The sequence below is a fragment of the Rhamphochromis longiceps genome, linkage group LG13 (genome assembly GCF_057381845.1).
Source record: "Rhamphochromis longiceps isolate RC_006_pf linkage group LG13, R_longiceps_female_GT1.1, whole genome shotgun sequence".
NCBI lineage: Eukaryota > Metazoa > Chordata > Actinopteri > Cichliformes > Cichlidae > Rhamphochromis > Rhamphochromis longiceps.
Genome location: NC_140569.1, coordinates 20,692,331 through 20,713,700, shown reverse-complemented (window position 1 = coordinate 20,713,700; position 21,370 = coordinate 20,692,331). Strand labels below are relative to the sequence as shown.

The window sequence follows — 21,370 nt, the reverse complement described above, 5'->3', positions numbered from 1 at the left end:
CTTTTCACCCACTTCTATCCAGAGAATTTTATGCTTTGTTATTTCTTAACTGATAGCATTGAGAACTTGTGGGGGGCCTCAGATCCATCCAGTGGAAACACAAACAAAGAGGCTTGTGTAGGAGACCTGTGCCCAACTACTTCTCCCTCTTCCCACTCAGCAGTCATGTGACTGAATGATTTCAGCTAGTGACTTCACCCTCAGCCAACACACACTTATTGAGTTGCATACACATTCCCACCTCCCCTGCTGAGCTATTTCTGGTTATTATTGACCACGGTGAGTTTTAAAATAACTTTAATGAGCATGCATTACGATGAGTGAGCTAAAAATGTACACTCCAGCAGAGGGAAACCTGTTTTGTCTTTCTTTTAGTTTCTTTTCTATTTCTCTCATATAGTTGCACATTTCAGGGGCGGGAAATGTTTCTCTTGGGATCTGGGACAGGTTTTCCTTTTATGAGTGTGTTTGATATTCGGGACATGCTCTGGCCTTAAGAGCTCCATGATTCATTGCAAGAGGCGACATTCGCCCGTGGCAGAGATCCTCAGCAGAGACTAATAATAGTGTAGCCTGACTTAGTATCCCATGCGGCTCTCTTAATGCTACCTAACACTCAAAAACTAGTAAAAGTTGTTTTAGAAAAATATAGACTGTGACATTTCCCCACATGAAAAATGGAAGGAGGGCAGCATCTTTTGCACAGAATGGCCCTTTGTTTTACTATGAACCTGTAAAATGGCACACTTCCAAGTTGATAAAAGTGAGACAGCATTGTGAAAGCATTGGCCTGTTGCTTTTACTTTTCTTTGTATTGATTGGTCTGTTTCCTGGTATTAAAGATGTCCCTCGTTTTTGATTAAAGTCCAGATGTCCCTTCAGGTGATTTAAGACCCCTGAAAGATGAAATCACCCCACAGATTTTCTCTTATTGTCTATCTTTGTGGGAAACTGTGCAGTGTTTATATATTGTATCTAACTTTTACAAAGAAATATAATTAAATGACATCTGTTGATTTAAATTCAGGTGAAAATTGACTGCATCTTGATTTTCCTACCTAAATGCGTCTATTGAAAATTATAATTAGAACAAGTTCTTCATATCCTAGAGAGAGGGTAGTGCTGTCACATGGGGGCACTGTTAAGCTGTAAATGCATCAGAGTGATATAAGGCAGTGATATCCTCACAAAATGGTTGCAGCAAATTCTCCAATAAACCTCAGCACAATTATAGGTTCCACCATTTTAATCTTTTTTCCTGAACCAAAAATGACATGGCCTGGGAGGCCAGGAACTATATGATTTGCTCTGTGTGTGTTTGCTTACCCTCATTTGACTGTTGTCATGTCCCACATTGTGATGGGTTTGCCGTCAGGCAGGAGCCTGTGTGGGTGGATGCACGTGCCATATGTGCTCACTCTGACAATGATGTCTGATTATAATGGTAGTTTTGCACTGTCTTCCAGGCATATGGTATGTCTGTTATGCCTTTGAATCTGATAAAAGGCACCCGCAGTGTTAAGTATGAACGCCTGGAGAACACTGAGGATATTGATGATGTTGAGCATCAGATTGAAAAGCTAAAATCCAAGGTGAGTCCCATCAGAAGACACAAAGAGTTATTTAAGCTTAAAAGATTTACTTTAGTAATCATGAAAACAAATGCTGTTTTTATTTGTTTTTCCTTTAATATCATTCTGGATTTTTCTATCTCATATGTGCCCCTTTGTCTTTGAATTCTGTTATGTGTGGGTAACATTGCTTTAGTCAACCACCTTCCCAGCTGGAGGCCACATATACTGAAAGTGTAGACATCTATTAGTTGCTCATTGCAACATGAAGTATAAACAATAGTCCAGATCATTCCTTATTTGTCCCTTGCATAAATGCACTTGTTAAAAACCAGGTATTGGCAGCATTAAAGGTTATTTTCACAGTAGCAAGAAGGTTAATGCAAAACACGCACAGTTTGCTTTAATATTGTGAGAGCAGTAGTTTAAATATGATACAGTGATATACATTTACAAGTATGTATATGCTTTGAGAATGTTTAGAAAACAGCATTTATATAATACTCCCACTATTTTTAGTCTACATACTCATTCACTTGACTGTAAATATTTATTAAAATCATATTTTTGCAGATAAAATGATATCTACATTTTTCAATGTTCTCATTAAAACTTCCAGCAGTGTAGTGTAGTTTCAAAAGTCCGCATAATATCGATCATTGATGCATTTGGGATATCTTTTGGTCGTCTTGTCAGTGCCAAGATGGACGTCCTCTGTCCTCGAGGGATAGAAACAACCTGCAGGAGCTGGAGGGCAAACTACAGGTCCTCCGGCGCAGGGGGAGACACCTGGAAATTGCAGAGAGGAACTGCTGCACTAAAGTGGGCAGTGCTCTCAGACCTTTCAAGGTGAGTGTCCATTATGGAATTGGCTCTCATTCACAAAAGTAAATTATGTTCTCCAAAGTATTCTGTACAAAGGGAAATTATGCTGATGAGTGTGTATTGAATGCAAGCATACAGACAGGGTTATTTAACATAGATAGTGCTGTATTTATTCAGTGTTTCTTTTAATTGATATTTGAGATTAAGAATAGGTGAAACTGCAAAAACCCGCTCTAGCTTGTGTAATACATTTAAAACATCATTTTTGTGTTTGTATTTTTATAGCCACCTTCAACTACTTCTTCCTAAACAATTTCTTTGTGCTCAATTTCCAATCTGAACTGCTCTAGATTTACTTTGAGTTCTACTTTAGACAACCGCATAGTTACATGATTCCCACAGGAAATCTATTCACCTAATTTACTCTGAAGTCTCTCAGGGAGTCTCATATTTCTCAGGCAGGATCTCATGGTACCCAAGGGATAGACCAAAGCAACCAAGAAACTTGTCTTTTTATTGTTTTTCATATTTTTTTTCTTCTTTTTTTGGCTACTAGTGGACATGTTGGTCCCAACATTACTGGCCCAGTACAAAACATCCAGACACAATGTACTGATGAGCATAATGTAGAGACTCAAAGTGCCTCAAAGTTCTGATCAATTACATACATTTCATTTGAGCAGTTTTTCATGGTATTGAATAGAAGTGCTTTATAATAATTTTTTGAAGTTAAATAAAAAGCACATTGGCTTTTTATGCAGTCACTTGGGGGCAAAAATAAATAAATCACAAATTCAGCCAGAATCCCGCGTGGCTAGGTTTTCTTACCAATCCTTAATAATATATCCTTGTTCCAAACCACTCATTTATTGTGTGTGCTTTTCTTTTATCAACAATTGGCAGAAACAGCTATTGAAAATGGCATAAATACACTTCACTGGACTTTGAGACAACGCAGTGGCTCTCACAATGAAAATGGCTTTTCTTAACAGACTTATGACTGTTATTATTCTTGTTAAACATAATGGTGGAGGGTCTGAATAAAAGGTATAATATAAAGTTACAATACTGCAAATCCTCAAGCAGCAGAAGTATTTACTCCTAATAGTTTTATTGAACTGCAGCTGAAATACAGTAACAAGAATGTTTATAACATTACTGAAAAAGATCAAAAGACTTTGATAACAGATTTTCGTTGTCGTATATTTCCTTCTCGATTATTCCCACGTTATAGAAAAAAAAATTTCTTCTTTTAACTGATATAAAAGACTTATGTGGCTGGCTGCAGTGCTATTGTAATAACTCACTGAAAGAATATCCACTTACTTCTGTTCATATTTCAACCTATGCAGCCAGCACGTGCACACAAATGTACTTTGTGCCTATATGAATGGCTTACATGCTTAATGTGCTCTTATTACTCGGCATTACCACATGACTTATCAGTGGTAATGCCCAGTTACAGTCCTGCAGACCCCTCACTTTTAATGCCTTTTCCATGTGTTAAGGATAAAATAAATTCAAGCATCATTCCCTTCTTTCACATTTTACTTTTCCTACTGCTGTTCATTTTTCAGTACTTAACTGCACTGCAGGCTCAAACAAATATTTTAAACCAGTGTCTGTAACAGTTTGTCTTTAACCAGGGGGGTTGCTGCTAATGATAGTCCCCAGACTCAAATTTAAACAGTAATGAGTTGGGAGATTTATTTACTGTATACTGAGAGACTGGTGTAGAGTGATAAGCCAAATGATTGCGATTTCAGCCTCACTGTTCCTCAGACACATGCTGTCCTTTTAATACCAACACCGACAGTGAGCGAAAATGACTCACTAAGCATGTTAAACACTGACAGTTAAAATCAGTGCGTGAGGACATGGAGCTCACAATAGTTACTCTCTTTTGATCGCGCAAGAAATGTAACAAGCTATTTTTTTTTTTTTTTAGGTAAGCAACTTGCACCATAATAGGGTGAAAAATTGTGCCACCTATTTATAGAGGTTTTATTAAAAAAGTGTATATATATGGCAGGTGCCTTATTTAATGTTTTAATAACTTTACTATCATTTAATACATGTAAACTCATTTTTTAGATATTTCCTTGGTTAGAGTAGCAGTTTCATAAAAAGATTACTGTACTTTTTTAAAATTAAACTAAATTATGTTTTTCTTCTCCGTCTTGCCTGCTTCTCTCCTAAGTCTGTCATCAGTATCTTAATTAATATTTTGCTGCAAGGGGTTTATCTCAGATAATTTGGTATAATTTGGTCTAACTATTGATATGAAGATCAGCATTAGATTCACTTTTTTTCCCCTCCCACTACGTTCATCTGATCAGCCAGCTTTTTCCTCCCTGATTGCAGCCTCCTAACTCTGCTTCAGCTGTGCCATTGCTTCCCCCTGTCACCCTGAGCGACAGTGCCAAACTGTGGCTGGCTATGCCATATGGTCTCTGTTTGACAAAAGACATGGTAGAAAGGTTATATTTGCTGACTAAGTAGCTGTCTTTAAAAATACACATTTTATTTAAATGCAGCTTTTAATGCAGTTCACAAACAAGGGCACACTGTGATTACACGTCCCTCCTATAGCAGTCATTTCTAAAAATGTATCCTGGTATTTTGTTGTAGTTATTTATTTTTGTTTCTCTGTTTTGATTGATTGATTTGCAGATATTACTAGGCATATTCTTTATCCTGGTTGCGTTGCTGTTCACCATTGCCCTCTTCATTTCAAAGTAAGTTATGATTTGTCCTGTAACACAAAATACAGTTTGCAGTGTGTGCCTTGTAAGACCAAAATGTACCAAAATAAACAGTGCAATTGCTTCATTTAACCTTATATATTAAAGTTTAATACTGGAGATTGATACCCTTATTTCTTCTTTTTCTTTCTCTCTGTTTTTTTCCTCCTCAGTCTGGATAAAGCCCTCCACTCGGCTGGCATCAGCTCTGGGTTCATAATCTTTGGCACCAACCTAACCAATCCTCTGAATGAACTTCTTTTAGCTTTGCAACCTGTGAGTATCCTCTCATCTCTCACGTTGGAATAGTGATTATACTCAATTAAGATATGCTTAAATCCATATTTTTTTGTTTCTGTCATCATTAACCTCAATGAAGCATCATTTAAAAGCTTTATCACTGGTCTCTCCTAAATGAACTTGAGATGTTGTTTAAAACTTGGGGAGTATGTGCTTCAGTGTGCTGAAATTTAAACACATTAAACTGATTTTTGGGTCAGTGCTAATTTGTAATGAAATTAGGTTACACAATACACATCGTCAGTGATAGGTCATTGAGTTTCCAGGTTTTTCAGCATCATACACCTTCACTCAGGAAACCCAGCAAGGGTTGTTCAGACCCTGGCTTGTTTCCCAGCAGCATTGGCGAAAGGATCACTCCTCCTCATTGAAAGCCATCTGGAGGCCCTCTCTGCAGCTTCCAGAGTGGACATGATGGCTTTCTTTTTTGCAGCACCGGTGACTGAAAAAGCTGCACCTTAATCAGCTCACACTGCACCATACAGCCTCTCCTCCTGCACTGATCTACCAGTTCCTGGTACTTGGACCATTTATGCTTATTTGCCTCTTCATTTAGCTGTAAAAGAAGCAGCTGCTTTGACGAGGCTAAAGACAGGACCACACACAAAAGCTTGGCAAAACATGACTGCTAAATTGGTTTAAATACCTAAACTTGCCAGTCTGAACACTTCATGTTGCAAAGCATAACAGTTGTTGATGTTCAGATTTTTTCCTGGTGTGTGAATGTGCTGCAGACTAACCAGGATAGATATGGTTAGCATTTATTGGAGCTGACCAGATATTGTGGGATTACCCATTTTTACTGGTTGCTCCTTGAAAGATTACCATCCTAAGTGTTTGGCTCTGGATGCAATAATTATTGTTGTGCATTTAAGATTTATACGGTAGCTGACTTGTTTTTGATGTCACAGGTTTTTCCACTGGATTATATCCTGATCACAGTCATCACAGTGTACTTCGTACTCACATCCATGGCCGGCATTCGTAACATGGGCATTTGGTTCTTCTGGATAAGGGTAAGAAAATGCCTTATTTATGTATTTAAATTTTTGCAAATGCCCAGTTAACTACATGATAATGTGTTCTTTTTTTCTTTTCTTTTTTTTTTTTTTACAGCTGTACAAAATAAGACCTAAGAAAACTCGCCCCCAGGCTCTCCTCTTCCTCTGTATGATTCTTCTTTTGATCGTTCTGCACACCAGCTACATGATCTATAGTCTAGCCCCACAATATGTCATGTATGGCAGCCAGAAATACCTTGTACAGGTAAGGAAAAATTCATGTCCATTCCTGTGTGTTTCTTTGTTTTCACTCTCCCTGATGAGAGCTTCTAACGATGGCAGTGTCAGTTAGTCAGTGTGTTCAAACCTCTTTGGTTCAGTTTGGTGTAGGCAGCAGCATGGTCTCTACAGGCTGGCAGCGGGGCTTTTAGACTCTTGTTCGTTTTCAGTTCCGTCTTTCTATATTAGACTATGTGGCTTTGCTGTTTGACAGTCTACTCTCCATGTGATCTAATGTAGCTCTGCTCTTTCTCGCTGTGTGGGTGTACGCAGGTGGTTTAGATGCACCCTTGCGTCTACACTTTATCAGAAAAAAAATCTTTTAAACAACATAATTTAAATGAACCGGTGTGTTGTTTTACTGAAACATCCTCTTGTTCTTTTCTTTTAAATTTTGATATCACATTATATGGTAAATGGCCTGCATTTGTATAGCGCTTTTCTAGTCCTTAAGGACCCCAAAGCGCTTTACATATCCAGTCATCCACCCATTCACACACTGGCGATAGCAAGCTACATTGTAGCCACAGCTGCCCTGGGGCACACTGACAGAGGCGAGGCTGCCGGACACAGGCGCCACCGGGCCCTCTGACCACCACCAGTAGGCAAACATGGGGTTAGTAACTTGCCCAAGGATATTTGGCATGCAGCCGGGAGGCAGCCTGGGATTGAACCACCGACCTTCTGATTAGTGGCTGACCTGCTCTGCCACCTGAGCTACAGCCACCCCATATATCAAAGATGCATACAGTTTAGAGTAAATATTGAATAGGACTGGTTGAATTCTTCTGTGATCAATATCATGATGAGCTCCCACATTTGTTTCTGTTAGGTTCCTCGTTTAGATATGATTAAATTGCTTAAAAAGTGGACAGAGCTTAGCAAATGCATGCGCTGAGGCTGAGAAGTATCAAGTTAAGAAGCAGTAAAGGGTTAGTTGCCTCTAGACTTTTCCTCATCTGGGCTGTTAGACCAGGAGGAGGAACTGGAGCAAAATTAATTAACACTTGCTGCTTTCTTTTTTTTTCCTTTTGGTTTTTAAATCAAAACACTACATTTCTAATATTACCTTCCTTGCGCACCACATGGTCACGTGCAGTTTTATATAATGGGTGGAGTTAGATAATCACCCCAAATCGCATTTGATTGGATGGATTTTTGCAAATGTCCCCAAGTGCAGGATTAGGGACCAAAAAATATTTTATTTTTGTGTCTAAAATTGACATAAATTAAACATAGAATATAAAAATTTAATTTTTGTTTTGAGAATTAAGGGTAGGAATTATTTTATTCCTTACTAGTTAGATATTTAGTCGATTTCTTCAATTAATTACAGAGCTGTGTTGGTTATTAAATGCATTGTCACCATACTGTCATTGTTAACAGAGGTTCATATGTCTGATATAGCTATATATTGTGTATACCTGCAGGAAAATTAGATTAATATTATTACAACTTTTACAGTCCTTTGGACCCAAATCATCTTGTTTTTACTTTGCATAATGTAAATCAGCCGATAATACAGTATATGAATAAAGTATGTTGATGATCTGTACTAATTCAGTGTTATAAATTCTTAAAGACGATAGTTCAAACAGTTCCATGTTCATAAAATGCCAAAATATTTGTGTACTGCAGTGTTTAATGTTTCTGTAGTAAACACGTACATCACTCTTGTTTTGTTTTTTGGTTTCAGATGCCATCACCAGGTCCTACATCTGGGAATACAACTATTAACACCTCCAGGATATGTGATGCAGATGCACCTGAGGGTAAGTTCGTCATTTCTACCACACTATAGTAGCGCTGGCTCCAATCGTGAGATGCTTAAAGAACCTACAAGACAACATGAAACATTTATTGCTCATAACGTGGAATTCATGCTAGAGGAACAGAAGGACGGTGTGTGTGACCAAGTTATATAATGTAGAACACTGTTCAGTAATCTTTATCACTATTCATTATGTATTAGAATTAATAATACCAAGAACAAATGTTTACTAATGCAGTAGGTAGTGTCTTACTGTCAACATGCAAATGTTTAATTCACTAAAGGAGGCATGAATACACCAACGTGTGCATGCACATAAGTATAAGCTCTACTATGTTTATTTATTCATGTGATAAATGCTCATGTCAGGCTGCTGTTGGTGGTGAAGGGGATACTTTGTATGATGTGTAAAACCAAAGATACATCTGTAGAAATGTGTGAATGTTGTGTAATAAGTTTGTTTATGATACAGATGACAATCTATCTAGCTAGTTGGCTATTCTACATATATGCAGATCCACAGTGACATCTGTCTTGAATGGGGTAACATAGCATTGAAGGCTTCAAGTAAACAGACAGAAAAGGAATTATTTTCATTTCGACGCAGGTTTAAAGAAAAACAAACAAGATCATAAATTTACTTCATTTTTCAACATACCTGACACATGTGCCTTTTATCATTCCTCATCTACTCTAACCTTAATAGTCTTAATACTATTTTTGTTCTCCAAAACAAAAATAGTGTTGTTTTACAGTATGCCCTAAACTGTAGTAGCATGACAGGAAAAATGGCTTTCAGACTCACTGTTATGGTCTTTTAGACCCTACCCCAGAATTGTATAGCTAAATCCTCAAAGTCCATTTTTTCTGGGGGAAAAGTAAATTGTTACAGTTAAACCTGCTTTTCTCTGCACACACAACAAAGTCTGTGCCAGTACCTGAAACCTCACACAGGAGCACACAGACCTTTCTAAACCCTTTCTAAATATGAGTTTTCGCTCATATACAGTTTTTTTTTCTATAATGTTCTACAATCGATCTACAATACAATTTTATAGTAGTCTTAAGTAAATGTAAAACCGTGTCTGTAATCACTCCGATTCAACATGATATGAGCTAACGTCAGCTTATCACTTATCTGGCTGTTTCTAGAAGGCTGTTTTCTGAATTTTTCAGATGCATGCAGCACCAAACAGTAGCAAGATCTTTTCCAAAGTGAGGGAAATTCTTTTAACAATCAAGTATCATTAATCTAACAGCAAATTAGTGATATTATTATCATAAGCTTTTATATAATTTATTAAATGGTACTTGATGTGTTTGGAGTTATTTTTGGGAGTAATTATTTATGGAGCTATATAAATGATATTTAGAGCATGTGTGTGGCTCAAATGCACTGAACTAGAGGAAATGGCATTTGTTAAAGGCTGTGGTTTCACAATTGTCATTGTGTGAGAAGTTATCTCTCAATTACAAAATATTTATTATTCTAACCTTATTAGGCAGATCATTGCCATGTTAAGATCATTGCTTATAAAAATGGAAAGCCTTGTAGAGAAATAACTAGTAGGATCACACACAATACTTTTATGTGGAATATAAAGACAGATGATTTCATATTTGAAATTAAGTTATGTTACAATGTTTTCCTTCGTATCAAAGGTAAACATTCAAACACCTATTTAATTACCATAGTTTGAAATATAAATATATATATAATTACATATAACAAACAATGCTTATATTGATTGCTTATATTTAATGTTTAAACAGGTTATATCCAATAAATCCATTGAAACCATTTGTTTACACCTGCTGACATACAGTAATTAGGTATCTGTAAATCTCCCAGTAATACTTATGCTTATCAAAGAATATTGTTCAAAATAAGTGGCGATAGCTTTTTTTTATTGTATGTATTTCAGATAATAATGTTTGTTCTTCTTCCCCACCTCTAACAGTTATGATTCTAATTATGATCATGATTCTGCAGCATATTCTCCTGTTGTTTACTTCATTACTAAAAGATAAGTTATGTATATCTTTATAGCTGCAAATCAGATGGTACCACAAGACACTCAATTTGTGGAATATTGTGACCATTTGTTCAACAATATTCTATTATGCTGGGAAACTGCACACATTAATTTAGCTGCTGATTTCCTTTAGCTCTTGCTAAAACCTATTTTGGTTTTTTATTACAGCCAATATTAATATACTAACAAACAAGCATAAAGTCATATTGCTGCATCTGAGGGCTTTTCCCTAAGAACACATTCATCTGTTCATTTTATTTAATGTTTATATACACCTACATGTAGCATTTAAGTGTCTGAGATTCATGTAGGTGCCAGAATAAAATGACTATTACATCCATGCCCAAAGTGTACAACAGAAAATTTAATAAAATATTCTTTTAGAAAACCTGCTCTTATGACAAATCAAATACAGACATATTGCATTTGATTTGTCATATAGGATAATATAGATTTATATCAGATTATGCATTATCATGTAGAACAGTAAAGCTGTCGAGTTATCCTTACAGCTTGCTTTTAAATAAATACAAACAATATGTCATATAATTTTGTTTTTTTATTCAATTTTGCCGACATTTGTGATGTTCAGTAAACCCAAAAATAAAATGACACTTATTGACAGAATGTCAGAAAAATCAGATCAATCAATCAATTCATCTTTAGCATTATTATGTCAACATATCACTGTTTCTTTTAATACATCATAAGTATTTTGGTAGAGAAGCCAGTATTATTAATATATTCAAGCACCATCATCATGAATACATGTTTGGTATTCTTTCATGCCAGACTGCTTGGAATTTAGCAGAAATGTAATTATGACAAAACATCCTGCCTCATCATTTGATTCTGTTACAGTTCTTAAGAAGTTTTGTCACAACTGGCAACTAAAGTATGACATTTGTTGTCGGTGTTCCTGAGTTGTTGCTTTTCACAAAAAATGGTTCAAATGTGCGGTTTTTACACTTTTTGTAAAGCAGCAGTTCAGGTAGTTCTTACAAGAGTGGCCTAAACATCAATTGGTTTCTTACATATGAGGTGCTCCAGTGTGACGTGCGGTCGTTATAAATGACCCATAGAGCTCCTGATTAGTTGTGAGCATTATCTCATAATTTTTTTGGAGCTCTTCAGCACTGTTATACTAAAGGTGTCGTTATTGCTGGAGTTAGTAGTCTGGCAAGATTTGTAATTTGTCTTTTGACCAGCTTAGTAAAATGAGTTCTTTTTTTGCCATCTTGTAAATGGCTCGTGCTTTCACAACAGCCGTTGTACCACCTACCATGAGGCGAAGGAAGTGTCAAGCAGAGATAACACATGTGACTGAGAGGGACTGCAATCAGACACTTAATAGCTTAAACAGTTAAAAAAAAAAGTGACTGTATGATAAAAAAAAAAATTCTGTTGCCATTTAGATAATATCCCTTTTGTTTATAAGAAGATAGTATTTGATTTGCCCCTAGACAGTGCGTAGTTGTGGAAAGGTGACTACATGCAGCGCAAACAGTCGAGAGCCTCCATTTATCTGATTTGCACAATTTATGTTTTTCCAGGGTGTCACACTGAGCAAAAATGTGCTCCACATAATGTATGGTAAAATATTTTTGGGGTGACACAGACATGACCAACGCTGATTGTCTTTATTCTGTACCCACTGCATTAATCTAACATTTGCTACATAATGATGAAGTTGAAGCAAAAAAAATGAAGCAAACTACATTTCAAATAGTAATCATTGCAAAAGTTGGGAAAGTCTGAAAAACTTTGAGTATGCACAAAACAGAGGACAGCCACCAGAAGAATCTGACGCTTGAGTTAGGTGCAGGAAGGTAGAGTCTTGTGTCAGAGAGAAGACTCAGGAGATCGGTGCTCTTTCCGTAATCGATATAGACTTGTTGGAGAGGAACTGTGCCTTGCCTATAAAGCTGACAAAAGCAAGTTTCCAGCAGACTTCATAGTTTGAAAAAATGAGTTCTGTTAAAACTTACCCGTTTTGATTCATTATCTAAAAAATGTGCTCATCTTGTAAACTGTTGGTTCTTCATTGTTTTTCATACCATGTTAATACTTTTATCTGAGAATTGAGAAATGCTGTTGTTGACAAAACAGTAGTAACAGTTATAGTAATAATTAGTAAATAGTAAAGGCATTAAAGTTGTTCTTTAATTTATGGTGCCATCGTGAGAAATTTGCCTAGAATTTGCCAGTTGTGTCCAAATTCCTTATTCTTGAAATTTTAATCTAGTATGAACTCAAGCACAGATATGGAGACATGTATCTTTTCTTGGGATTTAAAAGCCCTTTTGGTTGATGTAAAAATAATGATAAGAGAAAAAATTATGGCAATACCCTTTGGTAGAAATTTGCATCACAAGGCACGGGAACTGCATCACTTTGTAATAACCCACAGTATGACATTACATCAAGACAGCTAAGACAAAAGAGGGTAGAAGTCAAACTAGTGACTGATTGGGCGATTGGTCACAGTTGGGTAATGACACTAACATCTTGGCGAGCAGGTGCTCAGTGCCAGGCTCTCCATTATGTACTCTAAGGTCATTACCATGCCATTACTCATTTACTCAGCGTAATGGAAATGAATCTTCAGGATTTAGCTGCCATGGCGCCAGACAATCTGAAACTTGAAGTTCTCTTGATTATCCAATTTAACACAGGGAGTAAAGGCATTTTAGGGTTTTAAAAAAATGGGTGTGTGTTATATCTTATATTTGTAACATTTCACAAGCCCTGGCACAAACTTGAACTTTTGCAACATTCCCTGTTCAGTTTTAGTTATAGGTTTTATGAAGCCTGGCTGAAACACAGAGAACTTTCAGCTGCTCTGTCAAATTAGTCTTACCTCCATGATGCTCATGCTGCTACTTCTGCAGGGGGCTTTGCTTTGATCATAAATTCTGATATGCATCTAAAACCATCAACAAAATACTACTCCCAGTCAGTTTTGTTTGTTGTTATTTTTGGTGGTTTTGTTGTATTTTCTGTGAGTCTATGTGCGCACACAAGCCTTTTTTGGATAATCAGAATTTCATTATTTATTCTTTTTTTTTTAATTTGTGTGACTGACATTTATGTGATTGGGCTATTTAAATAACCTTCAATGTCACTTATTGATGCAGTGATTTTTATTGTGGCCAACCCATCACATATTTCTCTTTCTTGTCCATTTATAATAATGACTGCCTCACTTAAGGGATTAAATGTCCTTAACTGTTGTTTTTTGCAGTCATGTTAACACCTACGTCATTAATTCAGGAAACTCAGCTTGTGGTTACACTCATTCCCTGGACACTTTGACCAGTGATTTTTATAACTTTGAACCCAATGCAGCTCACTGAATTTCTTACCAAAACAACACACTTGTGGAGAAGAACAGATCAAAACGTTAAAAACATGTTTATGCAGCAAGGAAAGTATATTTCACATTTAATATCAATACATCCAGTCGAAGGTTTGCTTTTGACCCAGTGGCTCAATTTATCAGTGAGCTTCTCTGCGTGATTACGGGTAAAATTCTAGCAGCGTGAGCTTAATTCATTTAATAGCAACATAAAGCTGGGTTTTCACCTTGAAAGACGTATCATATTATTCCTATATTGAATCTTAGAGATCAAACTGTACACTTATAGACTCCTGTCTGTTTCCTAGCAACTTCCCTGTTTCCACAGCATTGTTTTAAAGAGTTGGGGAGGGGGCTGGTTGCGTCGTGTTAGCTCTGAGATGCCAGGTACCATAGCAATTTTCAACAGGACTCCCTCAACCCCAACTCAAATTAATAGTAATTTTCTTTCCATCAATGGGATCATCATCAATTTGCATTACAATGGAATATGTCAACCAAAAGTAATTCTCCTGAAAGAAAAATGCCCATTTTGTAATCCACAGACACCCCTTACCTTTTATAGGAGGAAAGAAAATCACTTTTCAAAGGGTATATTTGCTTGGTATTGCTCAGAAAGACCTCCACTATTAACTGATAGAAATAAAATTACTTTTTTGATAGAGGTTGAGCTTTAAAGACGCTTAATTAAAATGCTACTCCTTGCTTAAAAGTGATCCTAATTGAAAATTTTAAATAAACCCAGTTTTTATAGACCTGTTGATTGTAGTGGGGCATTTAGCAGCCAGCTGTTTCCTTCAGGGCTGGAAGAGACACAAAAAAAGAGCTAAGAGAAGATTGAGCTTTCTACATCTAATACCTGACTGTACCTGATGCTCCCAATACCCCTTTATCTCAGCTAAATGTGTAAAAATAATTACGGTTTCTTTCTTAAAAAGTAATAGTTCCTAGCATTCGTCTTGATTTGAAAACTTAATTTAATGTCCTTTGCTTTAGAAAACAGTTTGTTTCTCACTTTGGTTTTAGTTCGTATGATCAGTAGTTTTGGTGAGGTCAAGTTAGGTTATGTGTGTTATCTTTTTGTGGAACTTGATCACTGCTCAAATTGATTTCTTTTTTTTTTGTCTACTGCCAAAAGATGTTTCTGGTGATTTTTTTTTCCTTCTTACGCACAACACTAATAAGTGAAGCCAGAAATGTGAAAATAGTTCTGCTGAAGGAATGGCAGTATTCTCAAAGGACTTTAGATGGAAAGTAAAAGCATACGGTTTTGGCACAAGAGCTTGCTGATCAAGAACCTTTTGGAAGAGCACATTGTGTGTGCAGAGTACTATGCATGTATTTGCACAGATGCACAGACGAAAGTTATGCATAATGCATCATCCTACACCGGGCAGCACTCACCCGGGTATCATGAGTCAGGGTGAAATTACCTGCACTCCCTGGCTGCCCCATACTCTTATCAGAGAACGGTAATGATTTCAAGGTGAAGCTGGTCAGTGGTGTACGTGATAATATATTTAGGCAGACCACTGTTGTGAACCATCTGTAGATCCCACTCAGTGCCCTGCAATTCTGGTAAGCAGCTGGAGAGCTACAGATGGCTGAGGTAGTGGAGCAAAAGAGTGGGGTCACAGTGATGAAGAAAGACTTGCTTCTTCTATTATCTCCTGGTCCTGGTGAAGTGAAAGCTGATTCTTGTTGCACATCACAACTCCTGTGGGATTGTGTCTTCTCATTTGTATTATAGATGAAACAGCACTGAGCTGAATTTTTCCACCGAACTCTGGTAGGGAAAGCTTTTAAAAGTATTGACTTTAATGGAAAAAATCAAAAACACTGTGTTATTGCTGTGGACCTTGATGTCATGTAGCTTTGTGTAGGTCTGATTGCACTGTTCATACGTTTCAAGTCAGTGTGAAGAGCTGTGTAAGAAACAGTGTGATAGGAGCAGCACAGCAGGGTTGGCGTTAATGCTCCAGATGGCTCTCTAACATAGCCAGACTTCAGCTTTTGGGACTTTCTCTCTTGCCTTGTTCTGTAGAAATGATGCAAGTCCTATAAAGGAGTGTATTTCCATATATACTTTGTTGTTTTTATTGCTTAAGTGTGCATGGCTAAGCTAATTAATAAATGCGATCTGTTCTTACTGTGTTTTCACACAAAACAATTGTGGAGCTAAGAAGAGACCCAGACATGGCATGCATATCATTGGCACTTTCTACTTTTGACGTCACCAGCATTTTACCACGCCTGCCAATACCCATTCATACACATAAAGGCTAAATGACTCAGCTTAAGACTTTTATAATATTTCTGCTGTCTGCGGCAGTCGGATCAATAACAGTATCAGTTCACTCAAAAAGTGGGGAGCTGAAGCTCAAAGGTGATGTCACCAGCATAAGGAAAAGAGCAGCTCGACAGAAAAGAGAAGGCAATTGGATTATGTAAGCAATAAGCGAGTTTCTTTCCTGGGGCTTTTGATTTTGATGTGCTTTATATTCATGATCACAGTGCTGAGTCAATAATGATTGAGCTGCCTTTGGTCACCGCAATAAAATGTCATTTGAGGAACATTGCAGAGTTGAGGTTTGCTTACTTCTGTCGAGGCTGGGACAAAAAGGTTCTCCCAGAAAACTGATACATTTGAAGTGGCAGCTTTAAATTGGTTCATTTAGTGGATTACTATTGTGCAGCATTTAACCTCTTTAGTCTTTTCCACTTTCGAAACTCAGCCTTGTTTGAAATCAACACTAAAACATTTATGTTCTGCACTTCCTTTGACTCACCCTTCAGTGCTCAACATCAACCATCTGGCACTCCTTTGTTTTCAATCCTCGTGTCTAATGTTTTTACTTCTAATTTCTTCTCTATTCTTTTCATTTGCATTTTAATGTTGTAATTCTTTTTTTTTAAATTTAATTTTTAAGTGAGAGCACCTTGAGTTGCCCTTGTGTAAGAAATGCACTACACAAATTAACTTGTGTTGCTTTTAAGTTGCTAGCTACAGTAACACATACACATAATGAATGGGTGCTTTAATGCACTACAAGTAAATAGATGATCCTCTTAAATGCATCTTTATCAGTTTTTACACAGTAGTTGGCAAAAGTGCAGTGCACACAAAAACTGAAATCAAATCGATATCTGTGTGAGCACTTTCTGCCTTTTCATTCTTAACACTCTACGGCACTCAAGGAAAATTCTGCCAGTGTATTTGAAATGGAACAGGCCCGTTCATTGAGTCATCGATTCAAAGCAAAGATATGAAGGCTATAAACCATTTTAAGATACAAATACCAGAGACGAAGCAGCCGTAGCAGTTTTTACTTTGTAATAACAGTAGGTACACAGCAAAATGGTTGTTTCTTATGTTTTATGTCATCTCCGAGGCCACATACTTGTTGAATCACTATGTGCTGGGCTGTGTTTTCATCATAAGAGAATAACAAACAAAGTGCTTTCAAGCTTTTAGTTTTGTTCAGTATAAAAGTGGGCGGATGTTAAGGGGATAAAAGGTACACTTGCAAACAATGTTTCAAGGTGTTTGGCAGGTTTTCTGTGGCTTTAATTAGGGGATGTCATTCATTGGCCACACAGTCTGATTTAATGTCAAGTGGGCGAGAAAGGTAAAGTCATTACACAATTACCTATACATAAAGAAATTTACATATTTCCATACATCTATGTAAATACATCCATTTAATATCAGATGCTGCACAGCCTGAGCTGTCTTAAGAAACGTCATTTGAACAATATGCCTCTCTTCCCCCTGCACTTAGTCATTCTGCTGTCATTTCAAAGAAATCGACTGTCATCTTTTAACTCAAAGAAGCTTTGCTCTATGGCTTACCTAACCTTACCTTACCTCTATATGGACATAGGCCGTGTCTTTGTCAGTGGATGTAGAAATGATGATGACTTAGATCTCTGAATTGTACGAAACATTTCAGAGCACAATTTAAGATACTGGATTCAAACTCGTCAACTTGACACTTCATGGTTCCTGGTGCAAAATACAAAGATAGTCCAGTTTGTATTCTTTGGTTTGTTCTTCTTATAGCTGGAAATGGTTCTTTAGGAATCACTGCATATTTGGTGACCAGACTTGTGATGGATTCATATCTAAAGATCTGAAGTGCCTGAAATGTCTACTTATAACACAGTCATGAGCCTGAATTTGCGTCATCAGAGAATTGGGGTTACATGCATAACCCATAACCTATGGTTCACTGTCTTCACATTTGCTGGTGTCCTCTGTGGGCCCATGCTTTTGCCTTTTGGGGTTTCAGTGTGTTATAGTGGATATACTCTATTAAATGTTACATTTCATTCCAGTTTTATTCATTGGCTGAACCATATTCACACTGACAGTGACACAGCTTTCCTCTTTTCCGACGACTGGTTGTCTTTTTTAGTTACAATAACAAAATTGCCCGAGGCCCTGCTCCATGTAGTAACAGCAGCCTGTGTTGAGCTCTTAAGTTAATATTAGAGCTGGGCGATAGAACGATAACGATATGTATCGCGATATAACTTTTACTCGATAGAGAAATTAAGCTATCGCGATAGACCTCGCCGCTCTTGTCCTCTTAAAAAAAAAAAAAAGGTCAGCCAATCCAAATTAAGTAGCGCAGAGCCGAACCAATCACAGCCGCAGCGTCACGTGGCGTGACTTGTTACAGCACAAGTGCCAAGCCGCACGTGTGTTTGTTTGGGAAGCAGCCAGCGGGTAATGGAGCCAGCGCGTAATGGAGGAAATGAGTGTGCCGACTAGAAAAATCAACCGAGCGTGACCGAAGAGAAAACAGATGATGGTTCCAATGCCGGAGAGATTGTCGAACGGAAGAGCCATAGGAGTTCCGTAGTGTGAAGGTATTTCGGCTATTTCAAGTCTGACAAAAAAACAGAGTAGCGTGCACTGTAAATTGTGCCGAAAGCAAGTCTGGAAATACAATAAACTGGTGCATGCGTCACACTGTGCGCCACGTTATTGTTTCGGTGAAATGAATTTCTACAATACTGTTACTGTTAATTCTACTCTCTGCAGTGTTTAAATGCTTACATATACACACAGTTACTGTCCCTCCACACATACGACTCGGTTCTGCTTCTATGCCCCAGCTTTGTTTACTTTTTCCCACCGAGGCTTCTAGACTTCTGATTGGCCAACATTTCTGCACGGTTAGGAATCTAGCGCCACCTGCTGCTTTGGCATGTTCATAGCAGCGTTTTCCTTCATTTCTGCTTTTATGTGTGGACGGGATTATTTTTTAAAACGAAAAAGGAAAATCTCCGTTTTCAAAAATACCCGTGTACGTGTGGACGTAGCCTCAGTCTCTGACTGGAAGCGCTAATTCGTCATTCGGCTTTTGTCAGACTAAAGTAACTGTTAAAACTGTTTGAAAAGCTAAGCTATACAACAAGGAGAGATTGAGAATTTCCTTTTAGTTCTCAGTTTATTTGATATTGACAAAAGTTAGTCAGTTTTGTCTGTTCTTCTGTAAAACAAACTAAGATTTATTTTTAGAATTAATATTTTGTTTCTAAGTGGAATTGACAATTTAGTCTGTTTTGTTTGTTCTATTTTGAAACTTAAACGCTTTAGCGGTTGCCTTTTGTGTAGTTTGCAATATTTGCCTTTATTTATCTGAAAAAGTCTCATGTTCCTTAAGTACATCTACCCTGTTGAACTTATTATGGGAAATAAATATTTAAATAAAAACAAGCTGCTGATTATTTCACATTTTACTTGTGAGCAACGGCACATTTAAATCTTACAAATATAGTTATTTGGCTTATATCGTGATAGATATCGTTATCGCCTGAAATGAAAAAAACATATCGTGATATGAAAAAATCTCATATCGCCCAGCTCTAGTTAATATAGACTACTTTATAACACAGGTGTATAACAAGTGATACACTTGTGCAATTATAAACAGAAAGCAGCAGTAGATGTGTCACATTTAATTGTGCTCCAGACCACAGAGAACCTATCTGTGTCATGCAGGCACCTCTCACCTAAAAACAATGAACCACTAGAGTGAAACTACTAAACCGTTTGGGCCCACATTAGTCAAGTATTGATTTTCAAGCCTGTCATTTGAATACACGACAGGTGTCCAAACAATACTGTGAGACAAATACTTCAAAGCGACTGCTTGATTTAAAACTTGCCACAGAGAGAAGACATTGCATATAGCCTCTGTCATTAATGTTGTGCTTTTCTTCTTTTCAGATCAGTGCACTGTGACAAGGTCTTATCTTTTCCTTCACAAGTTCTGGTTCTTCAGCACCATCTACTACTTTGGGAACTGGGCTTTTATTGGAGTAAGTCCAAAGATATGAATGAGATGTCACTGTCTGCATTTTGAATTTATCGCTCAAGTCCTCAGCTAAATATTTTCCACATTAGCAATGAAATGAGCCTTGATATATTTTGTCATGTGTGCTTTCATCGTTGTTTTTAGGCTTTCCTCATTGGTCTGGTGGTGTCCTGCTGCAGAGGGAAGAAGTCTGTGATTGAAGGAGAAGTGGAGGCCGATGACTCAGACTTCAGTGATGATGAATACGTGCACTGAAAAAGCAGAATCACTGTTCACTTGTGTAGGTTTATAGATATCATAACCAACACTGAAAAGGGACTAGAAAGCACAATTTCATTAAGTAATGAATACAGATTTTTTTTTTCTTAAATATATTTTGTTTATTTTATTGTACAGCTATTTCATCTTTGGTTGAAGTTGACGCATGCCTCCCCTTAATTAGACCTCTCAACTGTATTTCTCCGTCAGTGTTACTAATGACAGGATACTGGAAGTGTTCTCCAAGTCAGTCCTACCTTAAAGTTAACTGTTAACTGAAATAAATTGGTTGTTTTTCAGCACACACATTTGTGAGTAGCAGCATAGATGCTTTTTTTTTTTTTTTTTTTTTTAATCTAAGCTTTATTTGTGTAGAGCTCAGGTCTAAATGTGCTTTATAATCTTTCTGTATGCTTTCTAGACCTTTTACATGGTTTGGTTATCTACATATTAAGTTAAAATTCCAGTCGAACCTACACAAGCTGTTTCTGAAAAGCTAATTGGTATAAGAACGACTAATAAATCCCAAGTGTTGACAGCAGTAGCACTTTTTGTCAGTTTATTTTGCTGATTTTTATCTGAGGTTAAAAATAGTGCGAGTGGATGCGCTGCATTAGTTATTGGCAGTCTGGTACCGTTATGCACAGTGAAATGTTACTCTACTTGCATACCTGCACTCTCTGTGTGTGTGTAATGTAAAGGACCAATTGTCTCTGCTGTATTTTCAAGGATTCAGTTAATTGTGGTTTTAATTATATGGGTTCAGCAGCTTTCTTCTCTTTATTGGTAGGAAAATAGTAAAATTACTAGAAAAGATAGAAATAAAAAAATGTGGATGTGACTTTCTTTTTAATTAAACTACTACTTCTCATTTTTGCCTGCACTTGAGAATTTATTA

At 37.0% G+C, this 21,370-nt stretch overlaps 1 protein-coding gene across 1 annotated transcript in view; it reads left to right on the top strand.

Annotated features, from left to right (window-relative positions):
- lmbrd1 (LMBR1 domain containing 1) overlaps positions 1-20,934 on the top strand; it is a 47,917-nt gene extending 26,983 nt beyond the window's left edge. Inside the window, exons 8-16 of the mRNA XM_085428368.1 lie at positions 1,467-1,592; positions 2,268-2,420; positions 5,070-5,134; positions 5,314-5,416; positions 6,352-6,456; positions 6,557-6,706; positions 8,417-8,492; positions 20,127-20,218; positions 20,359-20,934. Coding sequence (XP_085284494.1) covers positions 1,467-1,592; positions 2,268-2,420; positions 5,070-5,134; positions 5,314-5,416; positions 6,352-6,456; positions 6,557-6,706; positions 8,417-8,492; positions 20,127-20,218; positions 20,359-20,469 — 981 coding nt within the window. The 3' untranslated portion in view covers positions 20,470-20,934. The remainder of the gene's footprint in view (positions 1-1,466; positions 1,593-2,267; positions 2,421-5,069; positions 5,135-5,313; positions 5,417-6,351; positions 6,457-6,556; positions 6,707-8,416; positions 8,493-20,126; positions 20,219-20,358) is intronic.
- Positions 20,935-21,370: the final 436 nt, after the last annotated feature.